The sequence below is a fragment of the Dromaius novaehollandiae genome, chromosome 24 (assembly GCF_036370855.1).
Source record: "Dromaius novaehollandiae isolate bDroNov1 chromosome 24, bDroNov1.hap1, whole genome shotgun sequence".
NCBI lineage: Eukaryota > Metazoa > Chordata > Aves > Casuariiformes > Dromaiidae > Dromaius > Dromaius novaehollandiae.
The window spans coordinates 863,484-883,678 of NC_088121.1; the positions used below are offsets into that span (position 1 = coordinate 863,484).

Sequence of the window (20,195 nt, forward strand, 5' to 3'; positions counted from 1 at the left end):
CCATAGAAACCTGTGAGGTGAGACACCATCCTTCTCTACTTTAACCAGCAAAAGGTTAAAACACCTTAATGAGGATCCAGGAGCACTGGCTAGTCATCCTTTTTTAGCAAGAGCCTTTAAACTGGACACTTTTGAACTGGAGATACAGGTTTAAGATTTACTTTTTATAGTCTTCCCTTGTCTTTCTGTACTTGCTCCCATCTCTGACAGCCTTCCACTTCTGCTATCTCCATATGGTTAAGCTGATGAAAGAATATAAGGTGTCAGAACTCAATCTGGGCACTTGTTATACTGTGAAAACCTTATAAACCTCCTCCCATGCAACTTAACCAATACATCTCACACCTGAAAATGGTTCAGCAGCTGGTCCAAGGCCCAGACTCAAGCCGATGCTTTTCTCTTGATCGCAGCTTTGTTCTCCTCAAAGAAAACTGACTCACTTCCAGCAGTCCTCCCCGTTTACAGTGAAGGAACTGCTGCTAATGCAGAGATGAAGTGATTTGCGTAAGGCAGTTAAATGCAATGAGATGTTCTAGTTCTCCCTGCCTTCCCCCTCTATTTCTTCTCCCAATGCTTCAGAATTATATCCGATTGTAAAGTGATTCACGCAAGGGGCAGATGAACCTTAGCTTTGTACCTGAATCCTTTTAATTTGTGACTCTCTTTAAAGTGAAATCCCTCAGGATTAGTACTGAACCCAGTCCCTGGCTGAGCATCATAACAAGTATGTAACTTGTTTTTCCTGCAAGATCAACCCACCAAAGATTCACAGACTCCTGCTTTTCCATTCCTCTCGAGTACCATGAGTGGCACTTCGTACGTGAGACACGAGGCTCCCGCAGCAGATCCTTCTCTGCATCAGTTAATGTACGAATTCCATTTTTGCTTCCCCGCAGTGTTTCTAATTGTCAGCTGTTGCTGAATTTTGTCCGCATGGAATATGGTGACTGCCTTGTCTCCTCCATTAGAGCCTGTTCTCAGGTTGGTCTCTTCTGCTGAAGAGTTACTTCATCCAGCCTCCTCCTGTCTTATTCTGTCTGTGCAAAGTCTCAAAGAGACTAAGAATAGCCCAAACTCAAGAAACTGTTTACTTTCAACACTACTATTTCTGTTCTATGAGAAAATGTCATTTTAACAGCTACAAACTCCTTTGGGACTTCTGTTTATCAGTCAATATTACATAGTTACAAATAGAATTACAAAGAAGCTATAAGCAACCAGGGCTTAAGCTTTTAATATGATCCAGTGCCATTTGAGAAGAGTCAAGTAATCCTTTAAAGGTTGCCAAGCTATTAAGAGAGGCTGCTTCTTTGAACTTAGCTGGCTGAGCAGCACTGCCTTTGGGGTTGACAGGTACAAGAGATGAGGAGTGGCAGGAAGGCACAGGCATCACCGTGGCAGTTTGGGGTCCTTAGTGTCACTGCTCTGTGTGGCTTCCTGCTCTCCCGGCTCACTTGCGCGGGCAGTGCCCCCCTGCAGCAGGGGTGGGAGCGAGGGGGTTCTCCCTTGGCACAGTTCGCTGAGGGTTCGAGAGGGGTTTGGTTTGGGTGTGGCTGAGTGGGCAAGTAGCTGTGGTGCAGCTGCAGCACAGCCCAAATTCTGCAGCGCCCGGCCCCGCAGGACTGGCCCTGGCTGCAGCCCGGGCTCCCCAGCTCTCGTGGGGTCACCCACGCACCCAGCTTGCGCAAGCCAAACCTGCCCCCAGGCTCTCTGCGAGGGAGCCCTGCCCAGACCGCGCAGCACCGAGGTTGCGGGCGTGCTGACCCGAGCCCTCTGCCCCTGCACGGGCACAGCCTGCGCGCCTTTCCGCCAGCGCCCATCACAGAGCCAGTGCTGCCTTCAGCCACTCTCGGGTCCTGCGGTATCGGGAAATCGTCTGCTATCCATCGCTTCTGCGGCGAGGTGTGCTGCCCTGTGCTCGTCCCTGCACGGAGCAAGGGCCTCGCAGCAATTCAGATCAGTCGCAGCAGAAGCCGGGCAAGCAGGCAGATGGGAACAACAGTCCCTTTTTGGTACAGGCAAGAGGGATTTGTCTGCAGCATTTTTCCTGTCCTCACTCACCTGCGTATGTGGTCGAGGGAAGACAGTTTCTGGTCAAGCTTTGCTACCACCTGGCACAACTGTTTTACACACCCGTAAATCATAATAGCAGACTCCTGAGTCCAGAATAAAACAAACAGTCATTTTTCATTTGTTTCACATTTAAGAAAAAAACATGATTCATTAAAACAGTTTTAATGAAAAAATAAAGTTCTGAATTAAACTATAATCATACATGGCTGAAAGTGATGAACTTAAAAGTATGGAATTCTTTTTTTTCCTCTCTCTCTGCTGATATTGTAATGTGCTGGACTTGTCAGACACCAACTATTGGGATAAATCTGGAAAGGTAACAGAACAAGAGTCAGTCACATTAATTAGTACAAACCTCTGTGAAAAAGAGGCAGTTCACTTGGCAGTTCGTCACTTCTCCCATAAAAGCTTCAGGAACACGTTCCACAGTGGTCCAGTTGAATTGCAGACACGCTGTAAACAAAGATACCAATACTCAGAGCAGGTCCAACCCTTACGTAGCTTGTGACCAGGATCTTCCAAAGCCTTCCTGTTTGCAGAGTGAAATGGCAACATTTGAGAACTTTGGTTATTCTTCTGGCTGCAGAGAACAGTCAGGCAGCCTTATGGGGCAAATCTTTGGCAAACTCCTAGGTGGTTCCGCTTAGCTTCTGGAAGGCAGCATACCACAGTCAGGGTCTGGTTTTACAGAAGCTGGAGAGCTGTTTTTCAGAACCAAGAGTCAGTTGTCGCAGCTTGGTGGGGTGGGATTTTTATGAAGGACCAACTTTGAAGAACAGTACGGTTGTGCAAGTCCGTCGTACTGATCCAGGCTGACAGATCTTCTACGTCCCAGCATCCCACACAGCGGAGCCCCAGGGCGCTGCGGTGCTGTACCGCCTGCCTCACGCTTTGGCCGCCTCGTGTTACGTGTCCGAAGGGGAGTACCTGACTCTGCGTACTGGGAGGACCCTTGGTCGTCACCAGGGCAACCTTCCTGGTAAGTCTGTTCCGCTAAGGCGATGGTCTAACGCGGTGTATCTGCAGTAGCAACGTGGACACGCTCCCGCCAGTTCAGCTGGTGTTGCTCCAGCTACAATACCAACCATTGACTTCCCCTGGCCTCGTGGTCTCGCAGGACAGAGCACGCATTGTTCATTAGGCATAACTTAACAGAGCTCCCTCAAAGACATAAATCTAATTTGTGCAATAAATACAATTCGCTCTGTTTGGTCATTGAGGAACAACATCTACATCTCGGTGGCCTCACGTACAAGCCTTGACTCCCTTTCGTGTTTCTAAACAGATTTCCCCCGGGCTAACGCCCCAGGAAGGCCAGTCAGGGGACTGCAGCCTTGGCAGGTGCCTCCGTATTCTTTTGTCCTCCCCAGACTGGATGGATCTTCATTGCACTTCACCTTGCTAACCGCATAGCCCACGTTTGCTTTTATCTGTAAAATTCGCAACCAATAGGCTACAGACTTTGTTTTTTTGATTACAAATCCAGTCTCGAAAACGAATGGCGACAACAAAGGTAAACTCAGCTGTAGCACTCAGGTGGAGATGGTCCAATCCCAAACTAGACCTGCTGGGTTCTCAGTTTACTACAGCCCCTTTCACAGTCCACGTTTGAATTCTGGGCTGAGAAAAGGGAAAGAGTCATTGTCTCCTTAAAACAGCACCTCAGAGCTTACCGACGGGCTGGGAAACAGAGCAAACGGTACCCCCCCAAACACACATCTGAGCCAATCATGCAAAACACAGTCACAAAAATCAGTTAGAAGAGACTTCTAGGAAATATCCCGACGTCACTAATCCCCAGCGCTGCCTCCCAGAAAGAGGACTGTTTTCTTCTTTGAAATGCACCAGTCCTTGGAGCAGGAGAAAATCCCGTTTTTACTTGAACAATGCCAAACCACAGAACTCTGTGAAAGCAGCTCACCTACTGCCCAGACCCACTGAAGACGAGGCAGATCACACATGAGGTCTGTAGGTACTCACGCTCACTCCTGTAGAGCCTTAGAATATCTAAGATGGATATGTATGGACAAATGGGCAGGTACAATGTTACATTAAAATTAAAACACATGGCCATTTACTTCTGAGACTCTTCACACAGATTTCCCTCCTCCTCCCTCTTTGGAGGATGAGTTTCCTAGCACAGAGAAGGTTTGCAGTTTCTTTCCCGATGGGATGAGAAATAATACGTGGCAAAGGTATTATACATTCCCAAAACATCATCCAATTCTTAGTTTTAACTGGACAAAACCCCACTGAACCCAGAGCGCTTAATCTGTCCTTGAGCTAATCAGTATCTAGCAGCAGTTTTGACCAGTTGGCTTTTTCCAGCCCCGGCCATCAACAACTTTGTGATACCTTATCCCTGTTACCGCAGACAGACCAGGCAGCCCTTCAGCCTGAGCAGCAGCAGTCCAGAGTGCTCCCCGGCCTCCCGGCTGGGGCCTGTGCTTGCACGGCGAGCCCGCCCAAGCAGCGCGCCGGCGCGGCGCGGCCCTCCCCTCGGCTAGTCCAGGAAGCGCCGGCGCGAGCCCGTCCGGGAGCGGTTTGAACGGCGAATATCAAACTTGGAGTCCCGACACTTCTGGCATATGTAGACCTCTGGGACGTTTGATTTGCGGATTTTAGCGCAGGAGAGGTGGATCCAGGTGTGACACTCGTTGCACTCGATCATTGGCCGCCCAGCGAAAGGTTTCATGCAGAAGCAAGTGACTAGGTCCCACGAATCGTCATCTGCAGAGAGAAACAGCGGGTTACACTTTTTCCTCCCAGCCTCCTCCTCCTGCATTTCACCTGCACTCTGAATTATTTTCCTTCTGAGTTAAAGTAGCTACCTGGAGTTCAAAGACAGGCACTTCACTGATTTTTCCAGGGCTTAACAGAGCCTCTGCCAGCTCTCGCTCTGGAAGAGAATCTCGGCAATGCGAAAGAGGCGATAATCCAGGGAGAGGAGTAAAGTAGCTAATTCTATAAAGTCACAACTTTTCACTTGGCTTACTGCGAAAACCCTCAGTGCCCCCACCACCACCACCCCCCCCCCGAAAACCCCACCTTCTAATTAAACCTGCCCGGGCAACGTACCCTTGTATTATCCTCATGCTACAGGTAACATACCAAAAGGATTAGTGACAGCACCTATCACTTCCGTCTCGCTAACCATCTCACCAACTTTCTTTTGATGGCCTGGCCGCCTACCTGAATCCACCATGATGTCCTCATCGTCGCCGGTGCCATCCTCATCCCGGAACACGACCTGCTTCCCCTGCCGAATGACCGTTCTCTTGCCCACGCTCTGTATCTCCACAGTCTGCTCGGCTGTGACGGCAGGGTAGGCGACGCCGGAGGGCGTGTCAGAGTCCCACGCCGAGCAGTGCTCGGTAACGGACTGCGGATCGCCCTCGGACGAGGGGCTCAGCGGAGTCTCCACAAAAGAGTCCTCCGCCTCCAGCTCCAGCAGCTTCTCCTCATAGTCTTCCTCTGCAGATGCTTCCGTTTCCCTTCTCTTCAGTTTCTTCTTCTTCCTGATCTTATCAATCTGCTTTCGCTCGGGCAGGAAATTGCTAGGTTTTGCTCGCTGGAATAGGGAACCGTACGATTTTGTTCGCTTAAGCTGACTAAAGCTCTTTCTGTTCTTGGCCGGCAAGGAAACAGAAGAAGGGATGTCATTGAACCGGGGATCCCAGCTATCGCTGTCGATTGTGCCGCCAGTGCTGTTGGGAGGGCTGGGGCTGTTCCGCAGGGGGGGCTCCTAGAAAACATGAAGAAACCAGACAAAAGCATTATTTCAGAGCCAAGTTGCGTGAGATGCTACAGCATTTCTCTCCCTCGTGCAACATTTTGACCGGAATGCCACGTTGCACCACGTATTTTGCACGAGTTCAAGTTCCCACTCTCTTTCACGCGCTCTGTACCCTCAGCTACTGCAGAAAACTCCGGCCAAGGAAAAGCTGCCGGACAACCCTCAGATGAGGAACCTGCGGTTCGCAGCTGTCTAGGTCTCAAAAACAGTAAGGAAGAGATCTGGGACAGATACTTTAAAATGAAGTGTTTTTACATTGCACGAAGAGTAGCCAACCAATTTCATGATTTCAAAGCTTTGCAGCTGTCCCTTCTGTTCTAGCGATACAACACACACTTACAATTTTCTTACTTTCAATTAGGAAAATATCACATTCCAGGAAACAGGCACTGCATTTAAGCTTACAGAAAAACCACGTCACCACAATGCTACCGGAGTTGCACTACAGCGTTTAACGCGCCCTAAAAGGGCACACGGTCAGTCCCGATCTGTGATTTCCCTAGAGCGCATGGAACGCGGCACCCGGGCGAGCGAGCCGCCGGGCGTCTGCACACCGGGCTTTCCCGGGGGGGGGGGCAGTGGCGGGGGGGGGGGGGCCCCGGCCCCCTTACCTCCTGTGGGTAGGGTATGTAGCCGGCGTAGGCCAGGACGAAGGTGCAGAACTTGTTGAAGTCCTCCACGGTGCGGTGCCGCTTGGAGGCGGGGGAGAAGTCCTGCCGGAGAGACGGAGGCGGTGAGCGGGCTGCGGGCCGGCCCCGACGAGCCCCGCGAGGCGCCGAGCGCGGCCCGCCCCCGCCGGGGCCGGTGCGGCGGCGCCGAGCCGGGCCGGGCTCCGCCGGCTGAGGGCGCCGAGCGCCTCCCCCCGCCACCCGCCTCAGTCCCAGCGCGGCCCCGGTGCCGGCGGCGCCGCCCCCCGGGGCTCAGCGGGGCCGGCCCTGGCGCCGAGCGCCTCCCCTCCACCCCCCCCCCCCGGTCCCGGCGCGGCCCCCAGGGCTCGGTGGGGCCAAGCCAGGCGCCGAGCGCCTCCACCCCCGCCCCCGTCACCGGTGCCGGCGGCGCGGCCCCCCAGGGCTCAGCGGGGCCGGGCCGAGCGCCTCCCCGCCACCCCCCCCCGGTCCCGGCGCGGCCCCCCAGGGCTCAGCGGGGCCGGGCCGAGCGCCTCCCCGCCACCCCCCCCCGGTCCCGGCGCGGCCCCCCAGGGCTCAGCGGGGCCGGGCCGAGCGCCTCCCCCCCACCCGCCCTAGTCCCGGCGTGGCCCCCCAGGGCTCAGCGGGGCCGGGCCGAGCGCCTCCCCCCCACCCGCCCTAGTCCCGGCGTGGCCCCCCAGGGCTCAGCGGGGCCGGGCCGAGCGCCTCCCCCCCACCACCCCCCAGTCCCGGCGCGGCCCCCCAGGGCTCAGCGGGGCCGCGCCGAGCGCCTCCCCGCCACCCCCACCCCGGTCCCGGCGCGGCCCCCAGGGCTCGGCGGGGCCGAGCCAGGCGCCGAGCGCCTCCCCACCCCCGTCACCGGTGCCGGCGGCGCGGCCCCCCAGGGCTCAACGAGGCCGGGCCGACCGCCTTCCCGCCACCCCCCCAGTCCCGGCGCGGCCCCCCAGGGCTTAGCGGGGCCGGCCCGGGCGCCTCCCCGACCCCCCTCCCGGTCCCGGCGGGGCCCCGCGGGGCTCGCCGGGGCCGGGCCGGGCCAGGCGCCGAGCGCCTCCCCCCTCCCCCCGTCACCCCCCGCCCCGGTGCCGGCGGCGCGGCCCCCCGGGGCTCAACAGGGCCGGCCCGGGCGCCGAGCGCCTCCCCGCCACCCCCCGGCCCCGGCGCGGCCCCCCGGGGCTCGGCGGGGCCGGGCCGGGCAGGGCGGGCCGCGCCGCCGCCGCCATTCCCGCACGGCGCCCCCCGCCCCCCCGGCGCCCGGCCTGGGCGAGGCTCGCGCCCCACCGGCACAAGATGGCCCCGGGCCCGCAGAGGGCCGCGGCGGCGAGCGGGGGCCGGCGGGCGGGCGGCGGCGACGCCCCCTCGGGGCCCCGGCTCACCTCCGGGGCGAACGGGGAGGCGCAGGAGTCGGAGTCCATGTCCCCGCGGCGGCGAGGCGGGCGGCGGGCCGGGCACGCGGGCCGCGCCGGGGCAGCGGGAGGCGGGGACGGGGCGGCGGCGGCCGGGCAGCGCCGACGCCCGCGAACCGCTCGGTACCGGCGGGAGGCGGCGAAGGGGCGGCCGCCAGCGCGGGGGCTGCCGGGAGCCGTAGTCCGCCCGCGCGCCGGGGGCGGTGACGCGCGAGGCCTGCCGGGAGCCGTAGTCCGGCGCGCGGGGGCCGCCGGGAGTCGCGGAGGGGGCATGCGCGGCGGCGCGCGGGGTCTGCCGGCATCCGTAGTCCGGCGCGCGGTGGCTGCCGGGAGCAGCGGCGTGGGCATGCGTGACGGGGCGGTGGCGCGCGAGGCCTGCCGGGATCCGTAGTCCGGCGCGCGGGGGCCGCCGGGAGCCGTAGTTCGGAGGGCCCCACAGCGCCCAGCGCGGCTCGCGCGCCTCGAGGGCGGGACCGGCACCGGGGCGGCGGCCGAGGCGGCGGCGAGTGGTGAGTGCGGGCCGCGCCGGGGCCGGGGGGGGGCCGGGCTGGGCCGGGCTCCGCGGCGGCGCGGCCGGGGCCTCCTGTGGGGCCGCCGTTGGCCGCTGCTCGCGCGCCGTCGGCCGGGGGAGCGCGGGCGGGGCCGGGAGGCTGCCGGGAGGCCGCTTCCCGCGGTGCGGGGCCGCCGGGCCGCCGCCGCTGTGCTCGGCCTGCGCCCGCGCCGCAGCTGGAGGCCGTGCGGGGGGGCCTGCGGGAGCCGCGCCCGGGTCCCCCTTCCCCCCCGCCCCGGCTCTTTACGCCGTTGCGGCCGCGTTTCGGTTCCCCGACGGAAAAGCTCCGTGTAAGTCCGCCGAGCGGAGCCCCGTTGCCGCGCGGACGCGCTCCGCGTAGCGCTTTGCGGCTACACGGGACCCTTGTGTCGGGAGGGGCCGATGATGCCAAGCGCTTAGCGGGAGAGGATTCGTTTTACTTTATTTATGTGACGGGAAACGGTTATTCGACTGGGAGCCGTTAGCAAACGTGGTCTGCGGCGGCGGAGGCAGAGCGGGAACACGCAGGCGGCTCAGCCGGGACACCGGCCGCAGCGCTGGGGACAGGAGCGCTGCCCGTCCCCGGATATTAATAGCCGGAGCCTCGTGTTTGATAACGGCTGTCGCGGCAGCAGCGGGGACGGGCCGCCCGCGCAGCGAGGCTGCCGCCTTCAAGGAGCGCGCTGGTGTCCTCGGCCCGCCCCAGCCGGGCGCGGGGTCCGGGGGCGACGAGGTGCCCGCGGGCTCAGCGTGGGGCTCGCCAAGCCGTCGAGTTTACATACACGTAAACGCTGAGACGCCCAGCCCGGATCTTGGCAGGTTCTCCTAATCCCGGGAGCCTCAGGCAGGGACTTGGCAAGGATATAAACAGGCAGCGTTCAGCGAACTCCTGGCAGCGGCGCACGTTGCGTCGCTGAGCTCGCGGGTCCCCTGCAAGAGGGGCGCAGGTAAGAGCGCTGGCAGGCGGGCGGCCGAGGCCGTCGCTGGCCGAGGACGTCCTTCGGGGCGGGCGGCTCCGGGCCGTGCCGGGCGGCGTCCCCGCGGTCTGACGTGGTGCTCTCCCTCCCTCCCTCCCGCAGGCACGGCATGGCGGCGAGCACGGGCGGCCCGGCGGCGGCAGCGGCGGGGGAGCCGGCGCACGCCGTGTCGCTGCTGCGGGGGCTGAGCGCGCTGCGGGCCGAGCGGAGCCTCCTGGACGTGACGGTGGTGGCGGGCGGGCGGGAGTTCGGGGCGCACCGCGCCGTCCTGGCCGCCGCCTCCGGCTACTTCCGCGCCATGTTCGGCGGGGCGCTGCGGGAGGCGCGGGCCGAGCGGGTGCGGCTGCACGGCGTGGAGCCCGAGTGCCTGGCGCGCCTCCTCGACTTCGCCTACACCGGCCGCGTCGGCGGGCTGGGCCCCGACATCGCCGAGCGCCTGCTGCGCGCCGCCGACCTGCTCCAGTTCCCCGCCGTCAAGGAGGCCTGCGGCGCCTGGCTGGCGCGGCAGCTGGAGCCCGCCAACGCGCTGGACATGCAGGACTTCGCCGAGGCCTTCGCCTGCCCGGCGCTGGCGGCCGCCGCGCACCGCTTCGTGCTGCGGCACGTGGGCGAGCTGGGCGCCCAGCTGGAGCGCCTGCCGCTGCCCCGCCTGCTCTCCTACCTGCGCGACGACGGGCTCTGCGTCCCCAAGGAGGAGGCCGCCTTCCAGCTGGCGCTGCGCTGGGTGCGCGCCGAGCCCGCCACCCGCGCCCCGCTGCTGCCCCAGCTGCTGGCCCACGTCCGCCTGCCCTTCGTGCGGCGCTTCTACCTGCTGGCCCACGTGGAGGGCGAGCCGCTGGTGGCCCGCTGCCCGCCCTGCCTGCGCCTCCTCCGCGAGGCCCGCGACTTCCAGGCCGCCCGCCTCGACCGCCACGACCGCGGGCCCTGCGCCCGCATGCGGCCCCGGCCCTCCACCGGCCTCGCCGAGATCCTCGTCCTCGTGGGCGGCTGCGACCGCGACTGCGACGAGCTCGTCACCGTCGACTGCTACAACCCGCGCACCGGCCACTGGCGCTACCTGGCCGAGTTCCCCGAGCACCTGGGCGGGGGCTACAGCGTCGCCGCGCTGGGCAACGACATCTACGTGACCGGTAAGGAGCGCGGGGCTCCCCACCGCGGCGCGGGGCGGGCGGACGGGTGGGGGGCGGCCCCCGAGCACCCCTGCTCCCGCAGCCGGCGGGTGCTGCTGGCGGGGGGCGTCCCGCCGGCTGGGCAATGCCCGCGGTACAGGCGAGCGCCGTCCCCCTGCAACAGCCCCCGCCGCTCCCCGGCAGCGCCTGCCTCGCGCGATGCTTTCCTTCTTCTGCCGGGTGCTTGTCGGCTCCGTCAGGCCGAGAAGCAGCAGAGCTCCTTGCCTGGCCGCGGGTGTCCGGCCAGGGCAGAGCACACGTGTGTGACCCGAAACAGCCTGCGTGTTTCTGCCACCGCCCTTCTCGGGGCCTGCCCGTTCTGGGTCGCTGCTGGGTGTATTAGCAGGAAGCTCAGAGGAAAAGGCAGCTGCAGCTTTGCGCATGACTGACTTCAGCAGTCAAAAGCATGAAGCATTTCGAAAGCTTTATTCAGGGCGGCTTTTAGCAAAACATCAGTGCTGAGAGTGCCATCAAAAACATTCGGGTTCTGGCTGTGAGACCTGGCTTTTCACAGCAGGGCACAGTCTGAATTTCTGCTCAGGCACAGCGCGACTGCGGCCTGAGGACAGGAATAGGGACTCCCGGAGCTGGGACGCGAAGAGGATTTAGCAGCTGATCTCAATCTGGGAGGTATTTTGTCATGACTAATACCACTGAGTATGCAGACAGAAGTCGCGGATCGCGCGCTGGTGGAACTTTTTAACTGCTTGCTGTGGACAATGGGAGTGACTTGTGAGTTTTGAATTTCTGGCTGCGAGGAAAGTGTCGAGAGGCCTATAAATCACAAGCCAGCATTCGGCTGGAGACGCAGGCGTGTCAGAAAGCCCCCGTGCCTCGGGCTTCGGTACGAGCGAGGCACTGAGGAGCGGCATGGCAGGTGGAGCGCGTGAATCATGCTGTCTTCCCCTTCGTATGTCCTGCCTTGTGCCAACCCGTTCAGGCTGTAGTTACTCCCTTAAAGCTGACAGAGATGTGTAAATTTTGCTGCTGGGCTGCAAATAGGTATTTTCCTTGAGCTCCATCCCTGCAGTTGAAGTGGCGTCTGGCGGCTGCCACGGAGGAGCAGAGCAGAAACACCTGGGAAAGCAGGCGCTGCAGAACAACCGGTTCCGATCGCGCAGGTTGTGCTGCCGGAAGCTTGAAGCGCAGCTCAGATGCGGCTGAAGAGAAAATTCTGCATTCTGTAGTTGTCAGCAGAAAGCAAGGCTCTGGTTTTAATGACAAGGTTGTAAAGATGACGTGCTGACATACGGTTAGTTTGTGTTAACGCTCTCGCGCCCACGGTAACCTTCGAGAGCGGTTGCAGGCAGAGCTGGAGCTGCTGACGCTGAGCTGTGGGGCCGCCTCGCGCCGAGATCCCCGTGCTCTGCCAGGCTGTCGGTGGTGAAGATCTTCAGTCGTCCTGTCTGACGTCGGTGCCGTAGCTCGGGCAGCGCAGGAAGATTGGGAGGTTTCTGTACTGCTAATGGTGACTGTGCCTTGGCAGCCAGTTTTCAGTGAATGTTAATCTACTATATCACAGCAACTTTTGGGGAGTGACAGGGCAGGGACTGCAAAATGAGGAAGAAAGGGGTTATTTGGAATGATGGAGTTGGTCAAACCTGGGGTGCTTGCTTTGAATCATTGCTGAGTGTAAGCTAGGAACCACATGGGAGAAATCCTTTCCGATGTCCTGGGAAGCTGAGAAAGGAATAGTTGGAAACAGCTGTGAAAATCCTCTCAGTGCAGACTACTGTGGTCCTCTAGTACCTAACTATTTTCATAATACACGGTTGCGGGAAGCAGAAAAATGTGTGCGGATATTACAAAGTTGTCACTTGAAGATATAATAAGGCGCTCGGTCCTGAATCAAGCCCTCTCCTCCATCACCCCTTCCTACTTCCCAGGCAGGGAATGTTTTGCAGAAATTTACTCTTGAAACGTTGTGTCCCCTGCTGTAGGAGGATCGGATGGGTCAAGGCTGTATGACTGTGTCTGGAGATACAATTCCAGCGTGAATGAGTGGACAGAAGTGTCTCCAATGCTGAAAGCAAGAGAGTACCACAGCTCTACGGTCCTGGATGGGCTGCTGTACGTCATCGCCTCCGACAGCACGGAGCGCTATGACCACTCCGTGGACGCCTGGGAGGCCCTGCAGCCCATGCTGTACCCCATGGACAACTGCTCCACCACCTCGTGCCGTGGCAAGCTGTTCGCTATAGGCTCTCTGGCCGGCAAAGAGTCCATGGTGATGCAGTGCTACGACCCCGACAGCGACCTCTGGTCCCTCGTGAACTGCGGCCACCTGCCTCCCTGGTCATTCGCACCGAAGACTGTGACTCTTAACGGGCTCATGTACTTTATAAGGTGAGTAGTGCAGGCGATCGCTCCCCTTCCACACCAGGTAAACTGCCTTTTTTTCCCCAGGAAAGTATCTGGGTTTTTGCAGACGGTCAAAGGAGAATGCTGTGTTGAGAGCAAGGCAGTGCTTCCTTTGCTGATTCAGCGAGCTCTGCAAACTGCCACACTTCTTTCTTTTGGGTCTGTCGTAGCTAAATCTCAATGACTACACTTGAAATGATGTAAAAACGTCTAAACTTAAACTTACAGTTGGGAAATAGTCAGTTACAATCTAGTGTAAGTCAGCAGTTCTGCTCTGAAAGAGACTTTTCAGTTTTGTTGGCTTCTGTTTCAGTCCCTGTTGTTGCTATAAATAAGCAAGCAAGCTCTAAGAAAACGTTAAATTGTAGAGCACGAGAGTCCTGCGGGTAAGTAGGGATGAGAGGACTGGAGGTGAAATGACTGGTCACTATTTTTAAGCACCTTTCCAAACCAGGACTTAATTACCCATATGGCTCAAATACTTTAGTTATCCACTTAATTAAAAATAAGCGGAAAGGTACGCTAGTGCTGAAGCATTGGCACGCTGACTTTGAGGAAACATAAGCTTCTGATAGGCTCCAAACATTTTTTTTAATCTCTTGGGCAGCAAGTTCTAAGACCTTTATTTGCTACAGTTAGGTTTGTTGTCACTCAGCCAAATGTCCTGGTTCCTGGCACTTGCTGGCAGATAGTAGTTTGAGTTGCTCAGTTTTCAGCAGATACTGGAAAGAGTGTTTTAACTGTTTTGATCGTAAGCCAGTTTTATATGATTGTTTTTATTTAAATAATGATAGTTGAACCTTCAGGATTTCTGAACGTTTATGCGTTTGCAGGAATTAATAAGAAATTTGCCTGTGTCAGTTTTTTTCCCCGCTCATTTCACACGCTGCAGGTGGACTGCTTCTCTGATGTCTGCACTCATAGAAAGCTGTAAGACGATTCTTGCAGGACAGAGGAATGGATTATAACTGAAAGATGCACACTTGTTTTTTGTTTAGTTTAAAATAGTTTGTGCTAAAGCTTCTGATTTACAATCCCCTCTTGTGGGCCTAGTTTTATAGCTATAAATACGGCATTGCAGCGAGGCTTGGTTCTTCAGTTACTCCTTTATTAGAACTAACCTTGAGACAGGAGAGGATGTCCTGTCCTGACCGTCAGCCAGTGCCTGGAACTGTGTTAAGGTTTTTGTTCCTATTTTCCCTTCCAGTCCATCTGTGTTTTCACTTTCATCCTTGCAAGTATTTGACTCGCCTGATGTTATTAGTTACAGAAAACACAGTAAACAGCAATAATTCTTCCCTGTACAAATGGCTTGACAGCAGGGTTTTGCTTCCAAGTGGTGTATCCCAAAGTGAGTATCAGCTCCTCATTTTGGTGTGAGCAGTTCTAAGGGAAGGAAGGCTGGTTTTCCGTAGCACCCTCAGGACTTGAAACACTTATTTACACGTGCCCACGTGAAACATGTTTCATTCAGATGAATAGCTGTTGAATTACAGATACGTATCGGATCTGAGTCACGTCACAAAAGTAACCCCAACTAAAGAAACTGGTTTTAAAGCATTTATCCTATAGGGATATTTGTTCAGAATGCAATAAAAAGACCCACAGCCCACATATCTCAGCTCTGCTGTAGTCTTAGCAGATGGAGTTCTGGATGGAATGGTTTGCTAAGCAGATATTGCTATTGTAGGTGAGATTTTCTCATTTATTTTCACTTCCCCTCCCCTTTATTCTGATTCATGCAAGTAGTCTATAGCGATATCTTGTCACCAGCACAGTACAAGACAATGCATGAAATTATGATACAAAGACAAAAGACAGCATTTGAATACGATTGTTTTTATATTTTTCTCCTATAAATCATAAATCAGATTTTTCATAAAATGAACTTGCAGCCACAGACCAGCTGACTCAAGAAGAGGTGCCTATGACTCTTGAAGTCAGTCCTGTTAACTAAACTAAAGAACTAGAGAAATTGAATTGAAAGAACTTAGTTTCAGAGGCTGAATCCATTAAAATGAAAACTCAGATTGATCAGCAGTTGAAGAACAAAGTAAAAGTTTCTACCTCTTCATAGTTTTTCAAATCCATTTGCAACACGACTGACTTGCAGCACTTCTTTGGCTGCTCTGACCATGTCCTTTCCACATTCTTGTGTCAGCAACAGCACATTTCTGTGTAGCAAACATCCCTCACCTGTCGCTGTCGCGCTCCCGTCTTGCAAGTGCAACGGGTAAAAGAAACCTTGTGGGATTACGCTGCTTCTGTGAGCTCTTCTGTTACAGTCCTCTGGCCCTTCTAAATTTGGCACTGGCTAAAAACCTGAAGCCGTAGGGAACCCATTTGTTTTAGGTGGATAGAGGTTTAAGTCTCTCTAGAGTAGCACCGATTTTTCTTCCAGACTCTTAAGCGTTTGGTACCAAATTCAGATTGGTCTATAAAATGGAGGCTTGCAGAAGGTGAGTCTGCGAATGACACATCTACCACAGATGCACGTTTGGAAAAGACTAGGTTTGAGAAAGCACTCGGGGTTGCGCAGCGGCTTCCGGCCCAGCAGTGGCGTGTGCCGCACACTAGACTCTGCGTGCTGCTTGCAGTCCCCTGCGTGCTGCTTGCAGTCCGGGGTAACTCACCTCGCCGTCTCGGACTGCAGCGATCATCTCTTAGGGAGGTGGAAACAGTGTCATGCTGTAAGCCTGCTCTGTCTCCATGCGTCTTGGCTGCCTCAGCTGACTACGTAGTGTCTTAAAACTCAACCCCCACCAGAAAATATAAAAAAAAAAGTATTGCGTTGACTGTGGAGAAGCGTTCAGGCTCTTTGGACGTGTACTGCTAGCACCGAGAACTGGAGCAGACTGCCTGTGTTTAATACGTGGTCCAGGCATGATGTCTTTGCCAGACGTGTTTCACGTCTTTGGAGAGGTGAGGCAAGGAGGTCTCGTGGTTTTCTGGGATTGAGCGTCAGTGCTGGCGTATAAGGAGCCAGTCCTGGAGGCTGGGGTCTGCACCGAGACCTGTGCCTTCATACAGGGGCCTTTTGGTCTTTGCATTTCTGCTCCCATCGTGCTACGTACGTAGGCAGCATTTCAGGCCGTGCCTCAGAGTGTTGGACTGGGGGCTTCACAAAGCAAGACGTTTTTACAACGTAAAATGATCATCTTGCGTTATCTCCTGCAGAGATGACTCCGCTGAAGTGGATGTTTACAACCCGGTGAAGAACGAATGGGATAAAATCCCTGCCATGCTTCAGGTAGGATGCTTACCAGCCTACCAGGTGCTTATCGGTGTTAAAAATTGGCTTAATTTACCTTTGGAAAACAATGTTCTGCTTAGAACATGGAGGGTATTTAAACGTATCATGGTTACCCAGGAGAAAAAACCCCAGACTCAGATGACAAAGAATAGTCAAGCGTTCAGCCCAGCGTGCCGCAGTGCGGCGAAGCTGGGAAAGTCTTCTCTTCTTTGTGGGTTTTGAACTGCAGCCTTTCGGGGGAGGCAGCACTGTGTCAGCCCAGCCCGGCACTGCTCACGGGTGCTGCCTGCGGCCGGTCCGGTGAGGGAGCGGTGGAAGTCACCGTCTGCGCGCCTCGAGCGGGAGTCGGCAGCTGGTGAATACGGAGCCTGTTTCCAACGTAGCAGTTGCAGGATTTTTGTAGCGGGACAGTAACTGATGTCTTTATCCTAGGGAAGGCGTCTCCCTCGCTGGCAAAGCCCTCCTTTGTTAATTACTGTATGTATTTATTTTTAAATTGTAGGTTCATGTTGGGGGGAGCGTGGCCGTACTAGGCGGGAAGCTCTACGTCTCTGGTGGCTACGATAACACGTTTGAACTTTCGGATGTGCTGGAAGCTTATGACCCGGAAACGCGAACGTGGAGCGTAGTGGGCCGACTTCCCGAGCCCATCTTCTGGCATGGCAGTGTCAGCATATTCCGGCAGTTCATGCCAGAAACCACCCAGGAGGATGACAGCATCACGCTGGACAACACCATCAACTTGAACAGGCAGCGCCAGAACCTTCATAACCAGAACCTCAACGAGCTACGTTAACGGGGGAACACACCGTCTCTGGCTTGACGTGAGTTCGTTATACAGAACCAGTGTTGCTTTGAGGGGAGGCAGAGGTAAACTGGTGCTTGGAGACAAAAACATACTGATCAGTGGAGAGGGAGTAAAAATTCTGAACGATTAAAATGCTGTTGTAGAAACGTAGTTGGCAGGAAGCGAGAGGCCTCTGGGTGCAGTGTTCCTCAGCCCTTTTCTGTGGAGGGAGCAGGTGCAGCGTGATTCACAGAGAAGATCTGAGAGGTGAACTCTGAAGAAAACAGTCGTTTTCAACATCGCTGAAGAATCACTTGCAGTTACAGCTTTTGGTCAGACACCTTTCGCTAGAAACTCCTTCACCCTGCAGCACTTCACATTTGCTGTCAAATTCCTTTCTTCGTGGCTGCTTCCTATGGAGAAAAAGATAATAAAAAAAAGAACGGAAGAAACAGGCAGGACCAAACCCCCGATGGCTTGAGCCTGCTGCAGCGGGAAGGGTTTGTCTGGTAGGACTGGAGCGCGGACCCACCGCTTTCTGCTCCGTGCCTCAGAGGAAGACAGACCTCCTGTGCCCATCTTCCTCCGTGTGGTTGGAGGGGAAAACACCTTCCCTTCCCGTGAGAAGATAAAGGTCTGTTGTTGAGGAGCGGTTAATACGAGAGTATAGTCCTGCCTATCACGTCACTGTAGTCTTTGGTTCTTGTTCATGCTTTCAAAGAGACCGTACGTGTGCTTTTCCTGCCGTACAGCCGGGATCTTACCGGGGCGAAGTTGTGAGACTTCACGCTTCCCATTGTCTGACCTTGAATTCTTCAGGTATTTTAAGTTGCAGCATTTTAAGTTCTTGTGTGTATTTGTTGCCTTACTTTCTAGGAGAGCGGCTTTTTTATTATTTAAGAAACACCTTCATTTATCTTTTAATCACATTGTCACAACTAGATTGTTTTCAGTTTTGGTCACCCAAACTGCACTTTTCTTTAAGGGGGAGGGAGAAGGGGGAAAGCAAATAGCCCTCTTAGCCAGACTGCAGAGTGACTTCTGGGGCTGGCAGGCTGCGCCAGGGTCCCTCAGCCTTTCTCCTCTCGTGGTTTTACAAAGCTTTTTTTTATATCAGGCTGCTCAGCTGCTGGATGGACTTGGCAGAAAACTCCCCTGTGACATGTTCTTGTGACTAAGGCTATTTGCTGCTGATTCTTCTATATCGAGCTCTTGGCACACGCATTGGGTTAGGCAGATAGGTCCTGCGTAGTAAGGGCGTGTTCTTCTTTCTTCGGCATTTTAAAGGAACTAGGTCAGAATTTTACTATTTTAGAAGTTACCTGGAAAGTGATAGGAAAGAAATACAGCACGGATTCCTTAGGAAGTTCAGCAGAGACTTACAGGAAAAATGCTGGTGATAATTTAGACCCCTTGATAAAAAGAATTGCTCTAGAGGGATTAGCTCATGTGAAGGAACCTACTGAACATCTGGAGAGTTTACACGCTTGTCTTGTTCTTCAGTTTGCAGAAGCGCTTGGAATTTGAGCAGTTGGAAAATGCTACTGAGGTCATTTGGCTAAGGTGTAGGAGTTTACAAGAGTGTTAGCAGATTAAAAGATAATTATTTTAGGTTTTCCGGGGTGGGGGGGTGTAAGATTCGCTTTTATTCTTGTTCAAGTAACATAGTTAGCTTGAGTATTTCCTCTGTTAATCTGGGGCAAGTGTGTTTCAATTGAAGAGAAACTTCCTGCAATTTACTTGTGGAATGTCTCTTGAACTAGAAAATGGTTAAAATTGCAGTATGGCTCATATGAAAACTGGTATTACACTTTCAGAAAAAAATGGAAGATGTAGTAACAGCTGAGATGGTAGCTGGGGTTTTTGTGCTTTTTTTTTTTTTTGTCTTCCCCAGCAGAAGAAAATTAAGTACCTAATTCAGAAATGAGAAACCCATATACATGATGGCATACCCTCTGGCTTGCCACTGGACAAAGTGCAGTCAGAACCTTATCTCCATAACAAGCAACATGTTCACAGCTTAAAAAAAAAAAACTGTTTTGCCTTGAACACTGTTTTTTGCTAAGCTACTTAGCAGCGAAACTTGAGAAACTTGTTTGTGACATTTGGGCTATTCTTAAAGTCTAAAACTTTGACAGTGCCTTGAAACTGTTACATGCTGGTAGACTTCAGCCTGCTAAGGCCCCAAGAGGAGACAGGCACAATAAAGGTATCGCTTAATAGATATAGCAGTCTCTAATTGCTGTTTCGGTTTCGAACTCTGTCCCTGAGGCGGAGAAGCGCTGCGCTAGCTGCTGGGGGAGCTTTCTCCCCGGCGCGAGCAGGAGGGGCCGAGGGTAAGAGCTGGGCTGTGGCAGCCCCTCTTCGATGAAGGCACCAAGCAGGGCCCCACGCGAGCGGGCAGCGTTTGGCCCCTCGGTTGTTCAGTCCAGCCGTAACGGGGCAGAAAGTCCGGCAGCTTCGCCCCGCTCCCGGGCAGGGGAGGGCAGCGGTGCCCGAGGCTCTGTCCTTGAGCAGCGCCGGTGTAACAGCACTTCCCGGCGTGACCGGCTGCGCTCACCAGCGCGGGGCTCAGCACAGCTCTTTCCCAACAAGGAGTTGGTGCCGCTCCTTCGTTTCTGAGAGTAATCACCGTGTCCCAGTCAACCTAAAATACGGAGCCAGTCTCTCCTCACGGAGCCTGGGCTTTGTCATGCTGCGGGGAGAAATAGCAATGTGCTGCTAAGCATAGCGACACTCGCGTGCTCAAGCCCGTTTCAGATGCGGAGCTATGCTGCCTGTGTGTGTTGTACAGCTGAATTTGCATAGTAGACTAAAGTATTTATGCTGAACTATTAATAGTATGTATACTATGTCTCATACTGTAGTGCTCACTGGTGGACTTGTCATCCTGAATTCCCTGAACCAGCTGAATAATTATGGATTTGTATTTATTTTTTGTAAATTCATTGTGTCCAAATCTTTAAGTACTGTTTAAATACCATCCTTTGAAGCAAAGGCATTTTACATTTACAGATAATGTATTTTTATTCTCATAGTTTGTTTCTAAATTTACTTGAAACAGTCAAGTTAAATAAAACACGTTACATAAATATTTTTAACTTTTCAGTGGAAAAATTATTGGGTAAGTTGCTACTGCTGCATTTCTCACTGTAGGCCTGAGGCACGTTTGAACTGAAGTGCTGCCTCCGTGGTGGGTA

General features: G+C 55.2%; 2 protein-coding genes across 4 annotated transcripts; one reads left to right on the forward strand and one right to left on the reverse strand.

Annotated features, from left to right (window-relative positions):
- Positions 1–2,168: 2,168 nt before the first annotated feature.
- PHF13 (PHD finger protein 13) lies at positions 2,169–8,111 on the reverse strand. The gene is made up of 4 exons (XM_064525344.1): positions 7,890–8,111; positions 6,481–6,582; positions 5,266–5,818; positions 2,169–4,803 (listed from the first exon to the last, which is right to left on the reverse strand). The coding sequence occupies exons 1-4, from the start codon at positions 7,926–7,928 to the stop codon at positions 4,577–4,579; spliced, it is 921 nt and encodes a 306-aa protein (XP_064381414.1). The 5' UTR covers positions 7,929–8,111; the 3' UTR covers positions 2,169–4,576.
- Positions 8,112–8,326: 215 nt separating this feature from the next.
- On the forward strand, positions 8,327–20,091 carry KLHL21 (kelch like family member 21). Of its 3 annotated transcripts, XM_064525351.1 has the most exons (6): positions 8,338–8,428; positions 9,268–9,395; positions 9,528–10,555; positions 12,535–12,940; positions 16,133–16,205; positions 16,711–20,091. In XM_064525351.1, exons 3-6 carry the CDS (start codon positions 9,535–9,537, stop codon positions 17,002–17,004), a joined length of 1,794 nt encoding a protein of 597 aa, XP_064381421.1. In that variant the 5' UTR covers positions 8,338–8,428; positions 9,268–9,395; positions 9,528–9,534; the 3' UTR covers positions 17,005–20,091. The 3 variants fall into 3 exon arrangements, with proteins under 3 accessions (XP_064381420.1, XP_064381421.1, XP_025965722.2); XM_064525350.1 differs by lacking the exon at positions 9,268–9,395 and having other exon boundaries at positions 8,327–8,428; XM_026109937.2 differs by lacking the exon at positions 8,338–8,428 and having other exon boundaries at positions 8,446–9,395.
- Positions 20,092–20,195: the final 104 nt, after the last annotated feature.

Bases quoted from the DNA above. Each gene is read 5' to 3' on its own strand.
- PHF13 (XM_064525344.1), bottom strand. From the start codon at position 7,928: ATGGACTCCGACTCCTGCGCCTCCCCGTTCGCCCCGGAG. The intron at 6,583-7,889 runs GTGAGCCGGGGC...TCTCTCCGGCAG, and splicing joins CCTCCCCGTTCGCCCCGGAG to GACTTCTCCCCCGCCTCCAA. The intron at 5,819-6,480 runs GTAAGGGGGCCG...CATGTTTTCTAG, and splicing joins ACATACCCTACCCACAGGAG to GAGCCCCCCCTGCGGAACAG.
- KLHL21 (XM_064525350.1), top strand. From the start codon at position 9,535: ATGGCGGCGAGCACGGGCGGCCCGGCGGCGGCAGCGGCGGGGGAGCCG. The intron at 12,941-16,132 runs GTGAGTAGTGCA...TATCTCCTGCAG, and splicing joins GGGCTCATGTACTTTATAAG to AGATGACTCCGCTGAAGTGG. The intron at 16,206-16,710 runs GTAGGATGCTTA...TTTAAATTGTAG, and splicing joins AAATCCCTGCCATGCTTCAG to GTTCATGTTGGGGGGAGCGT.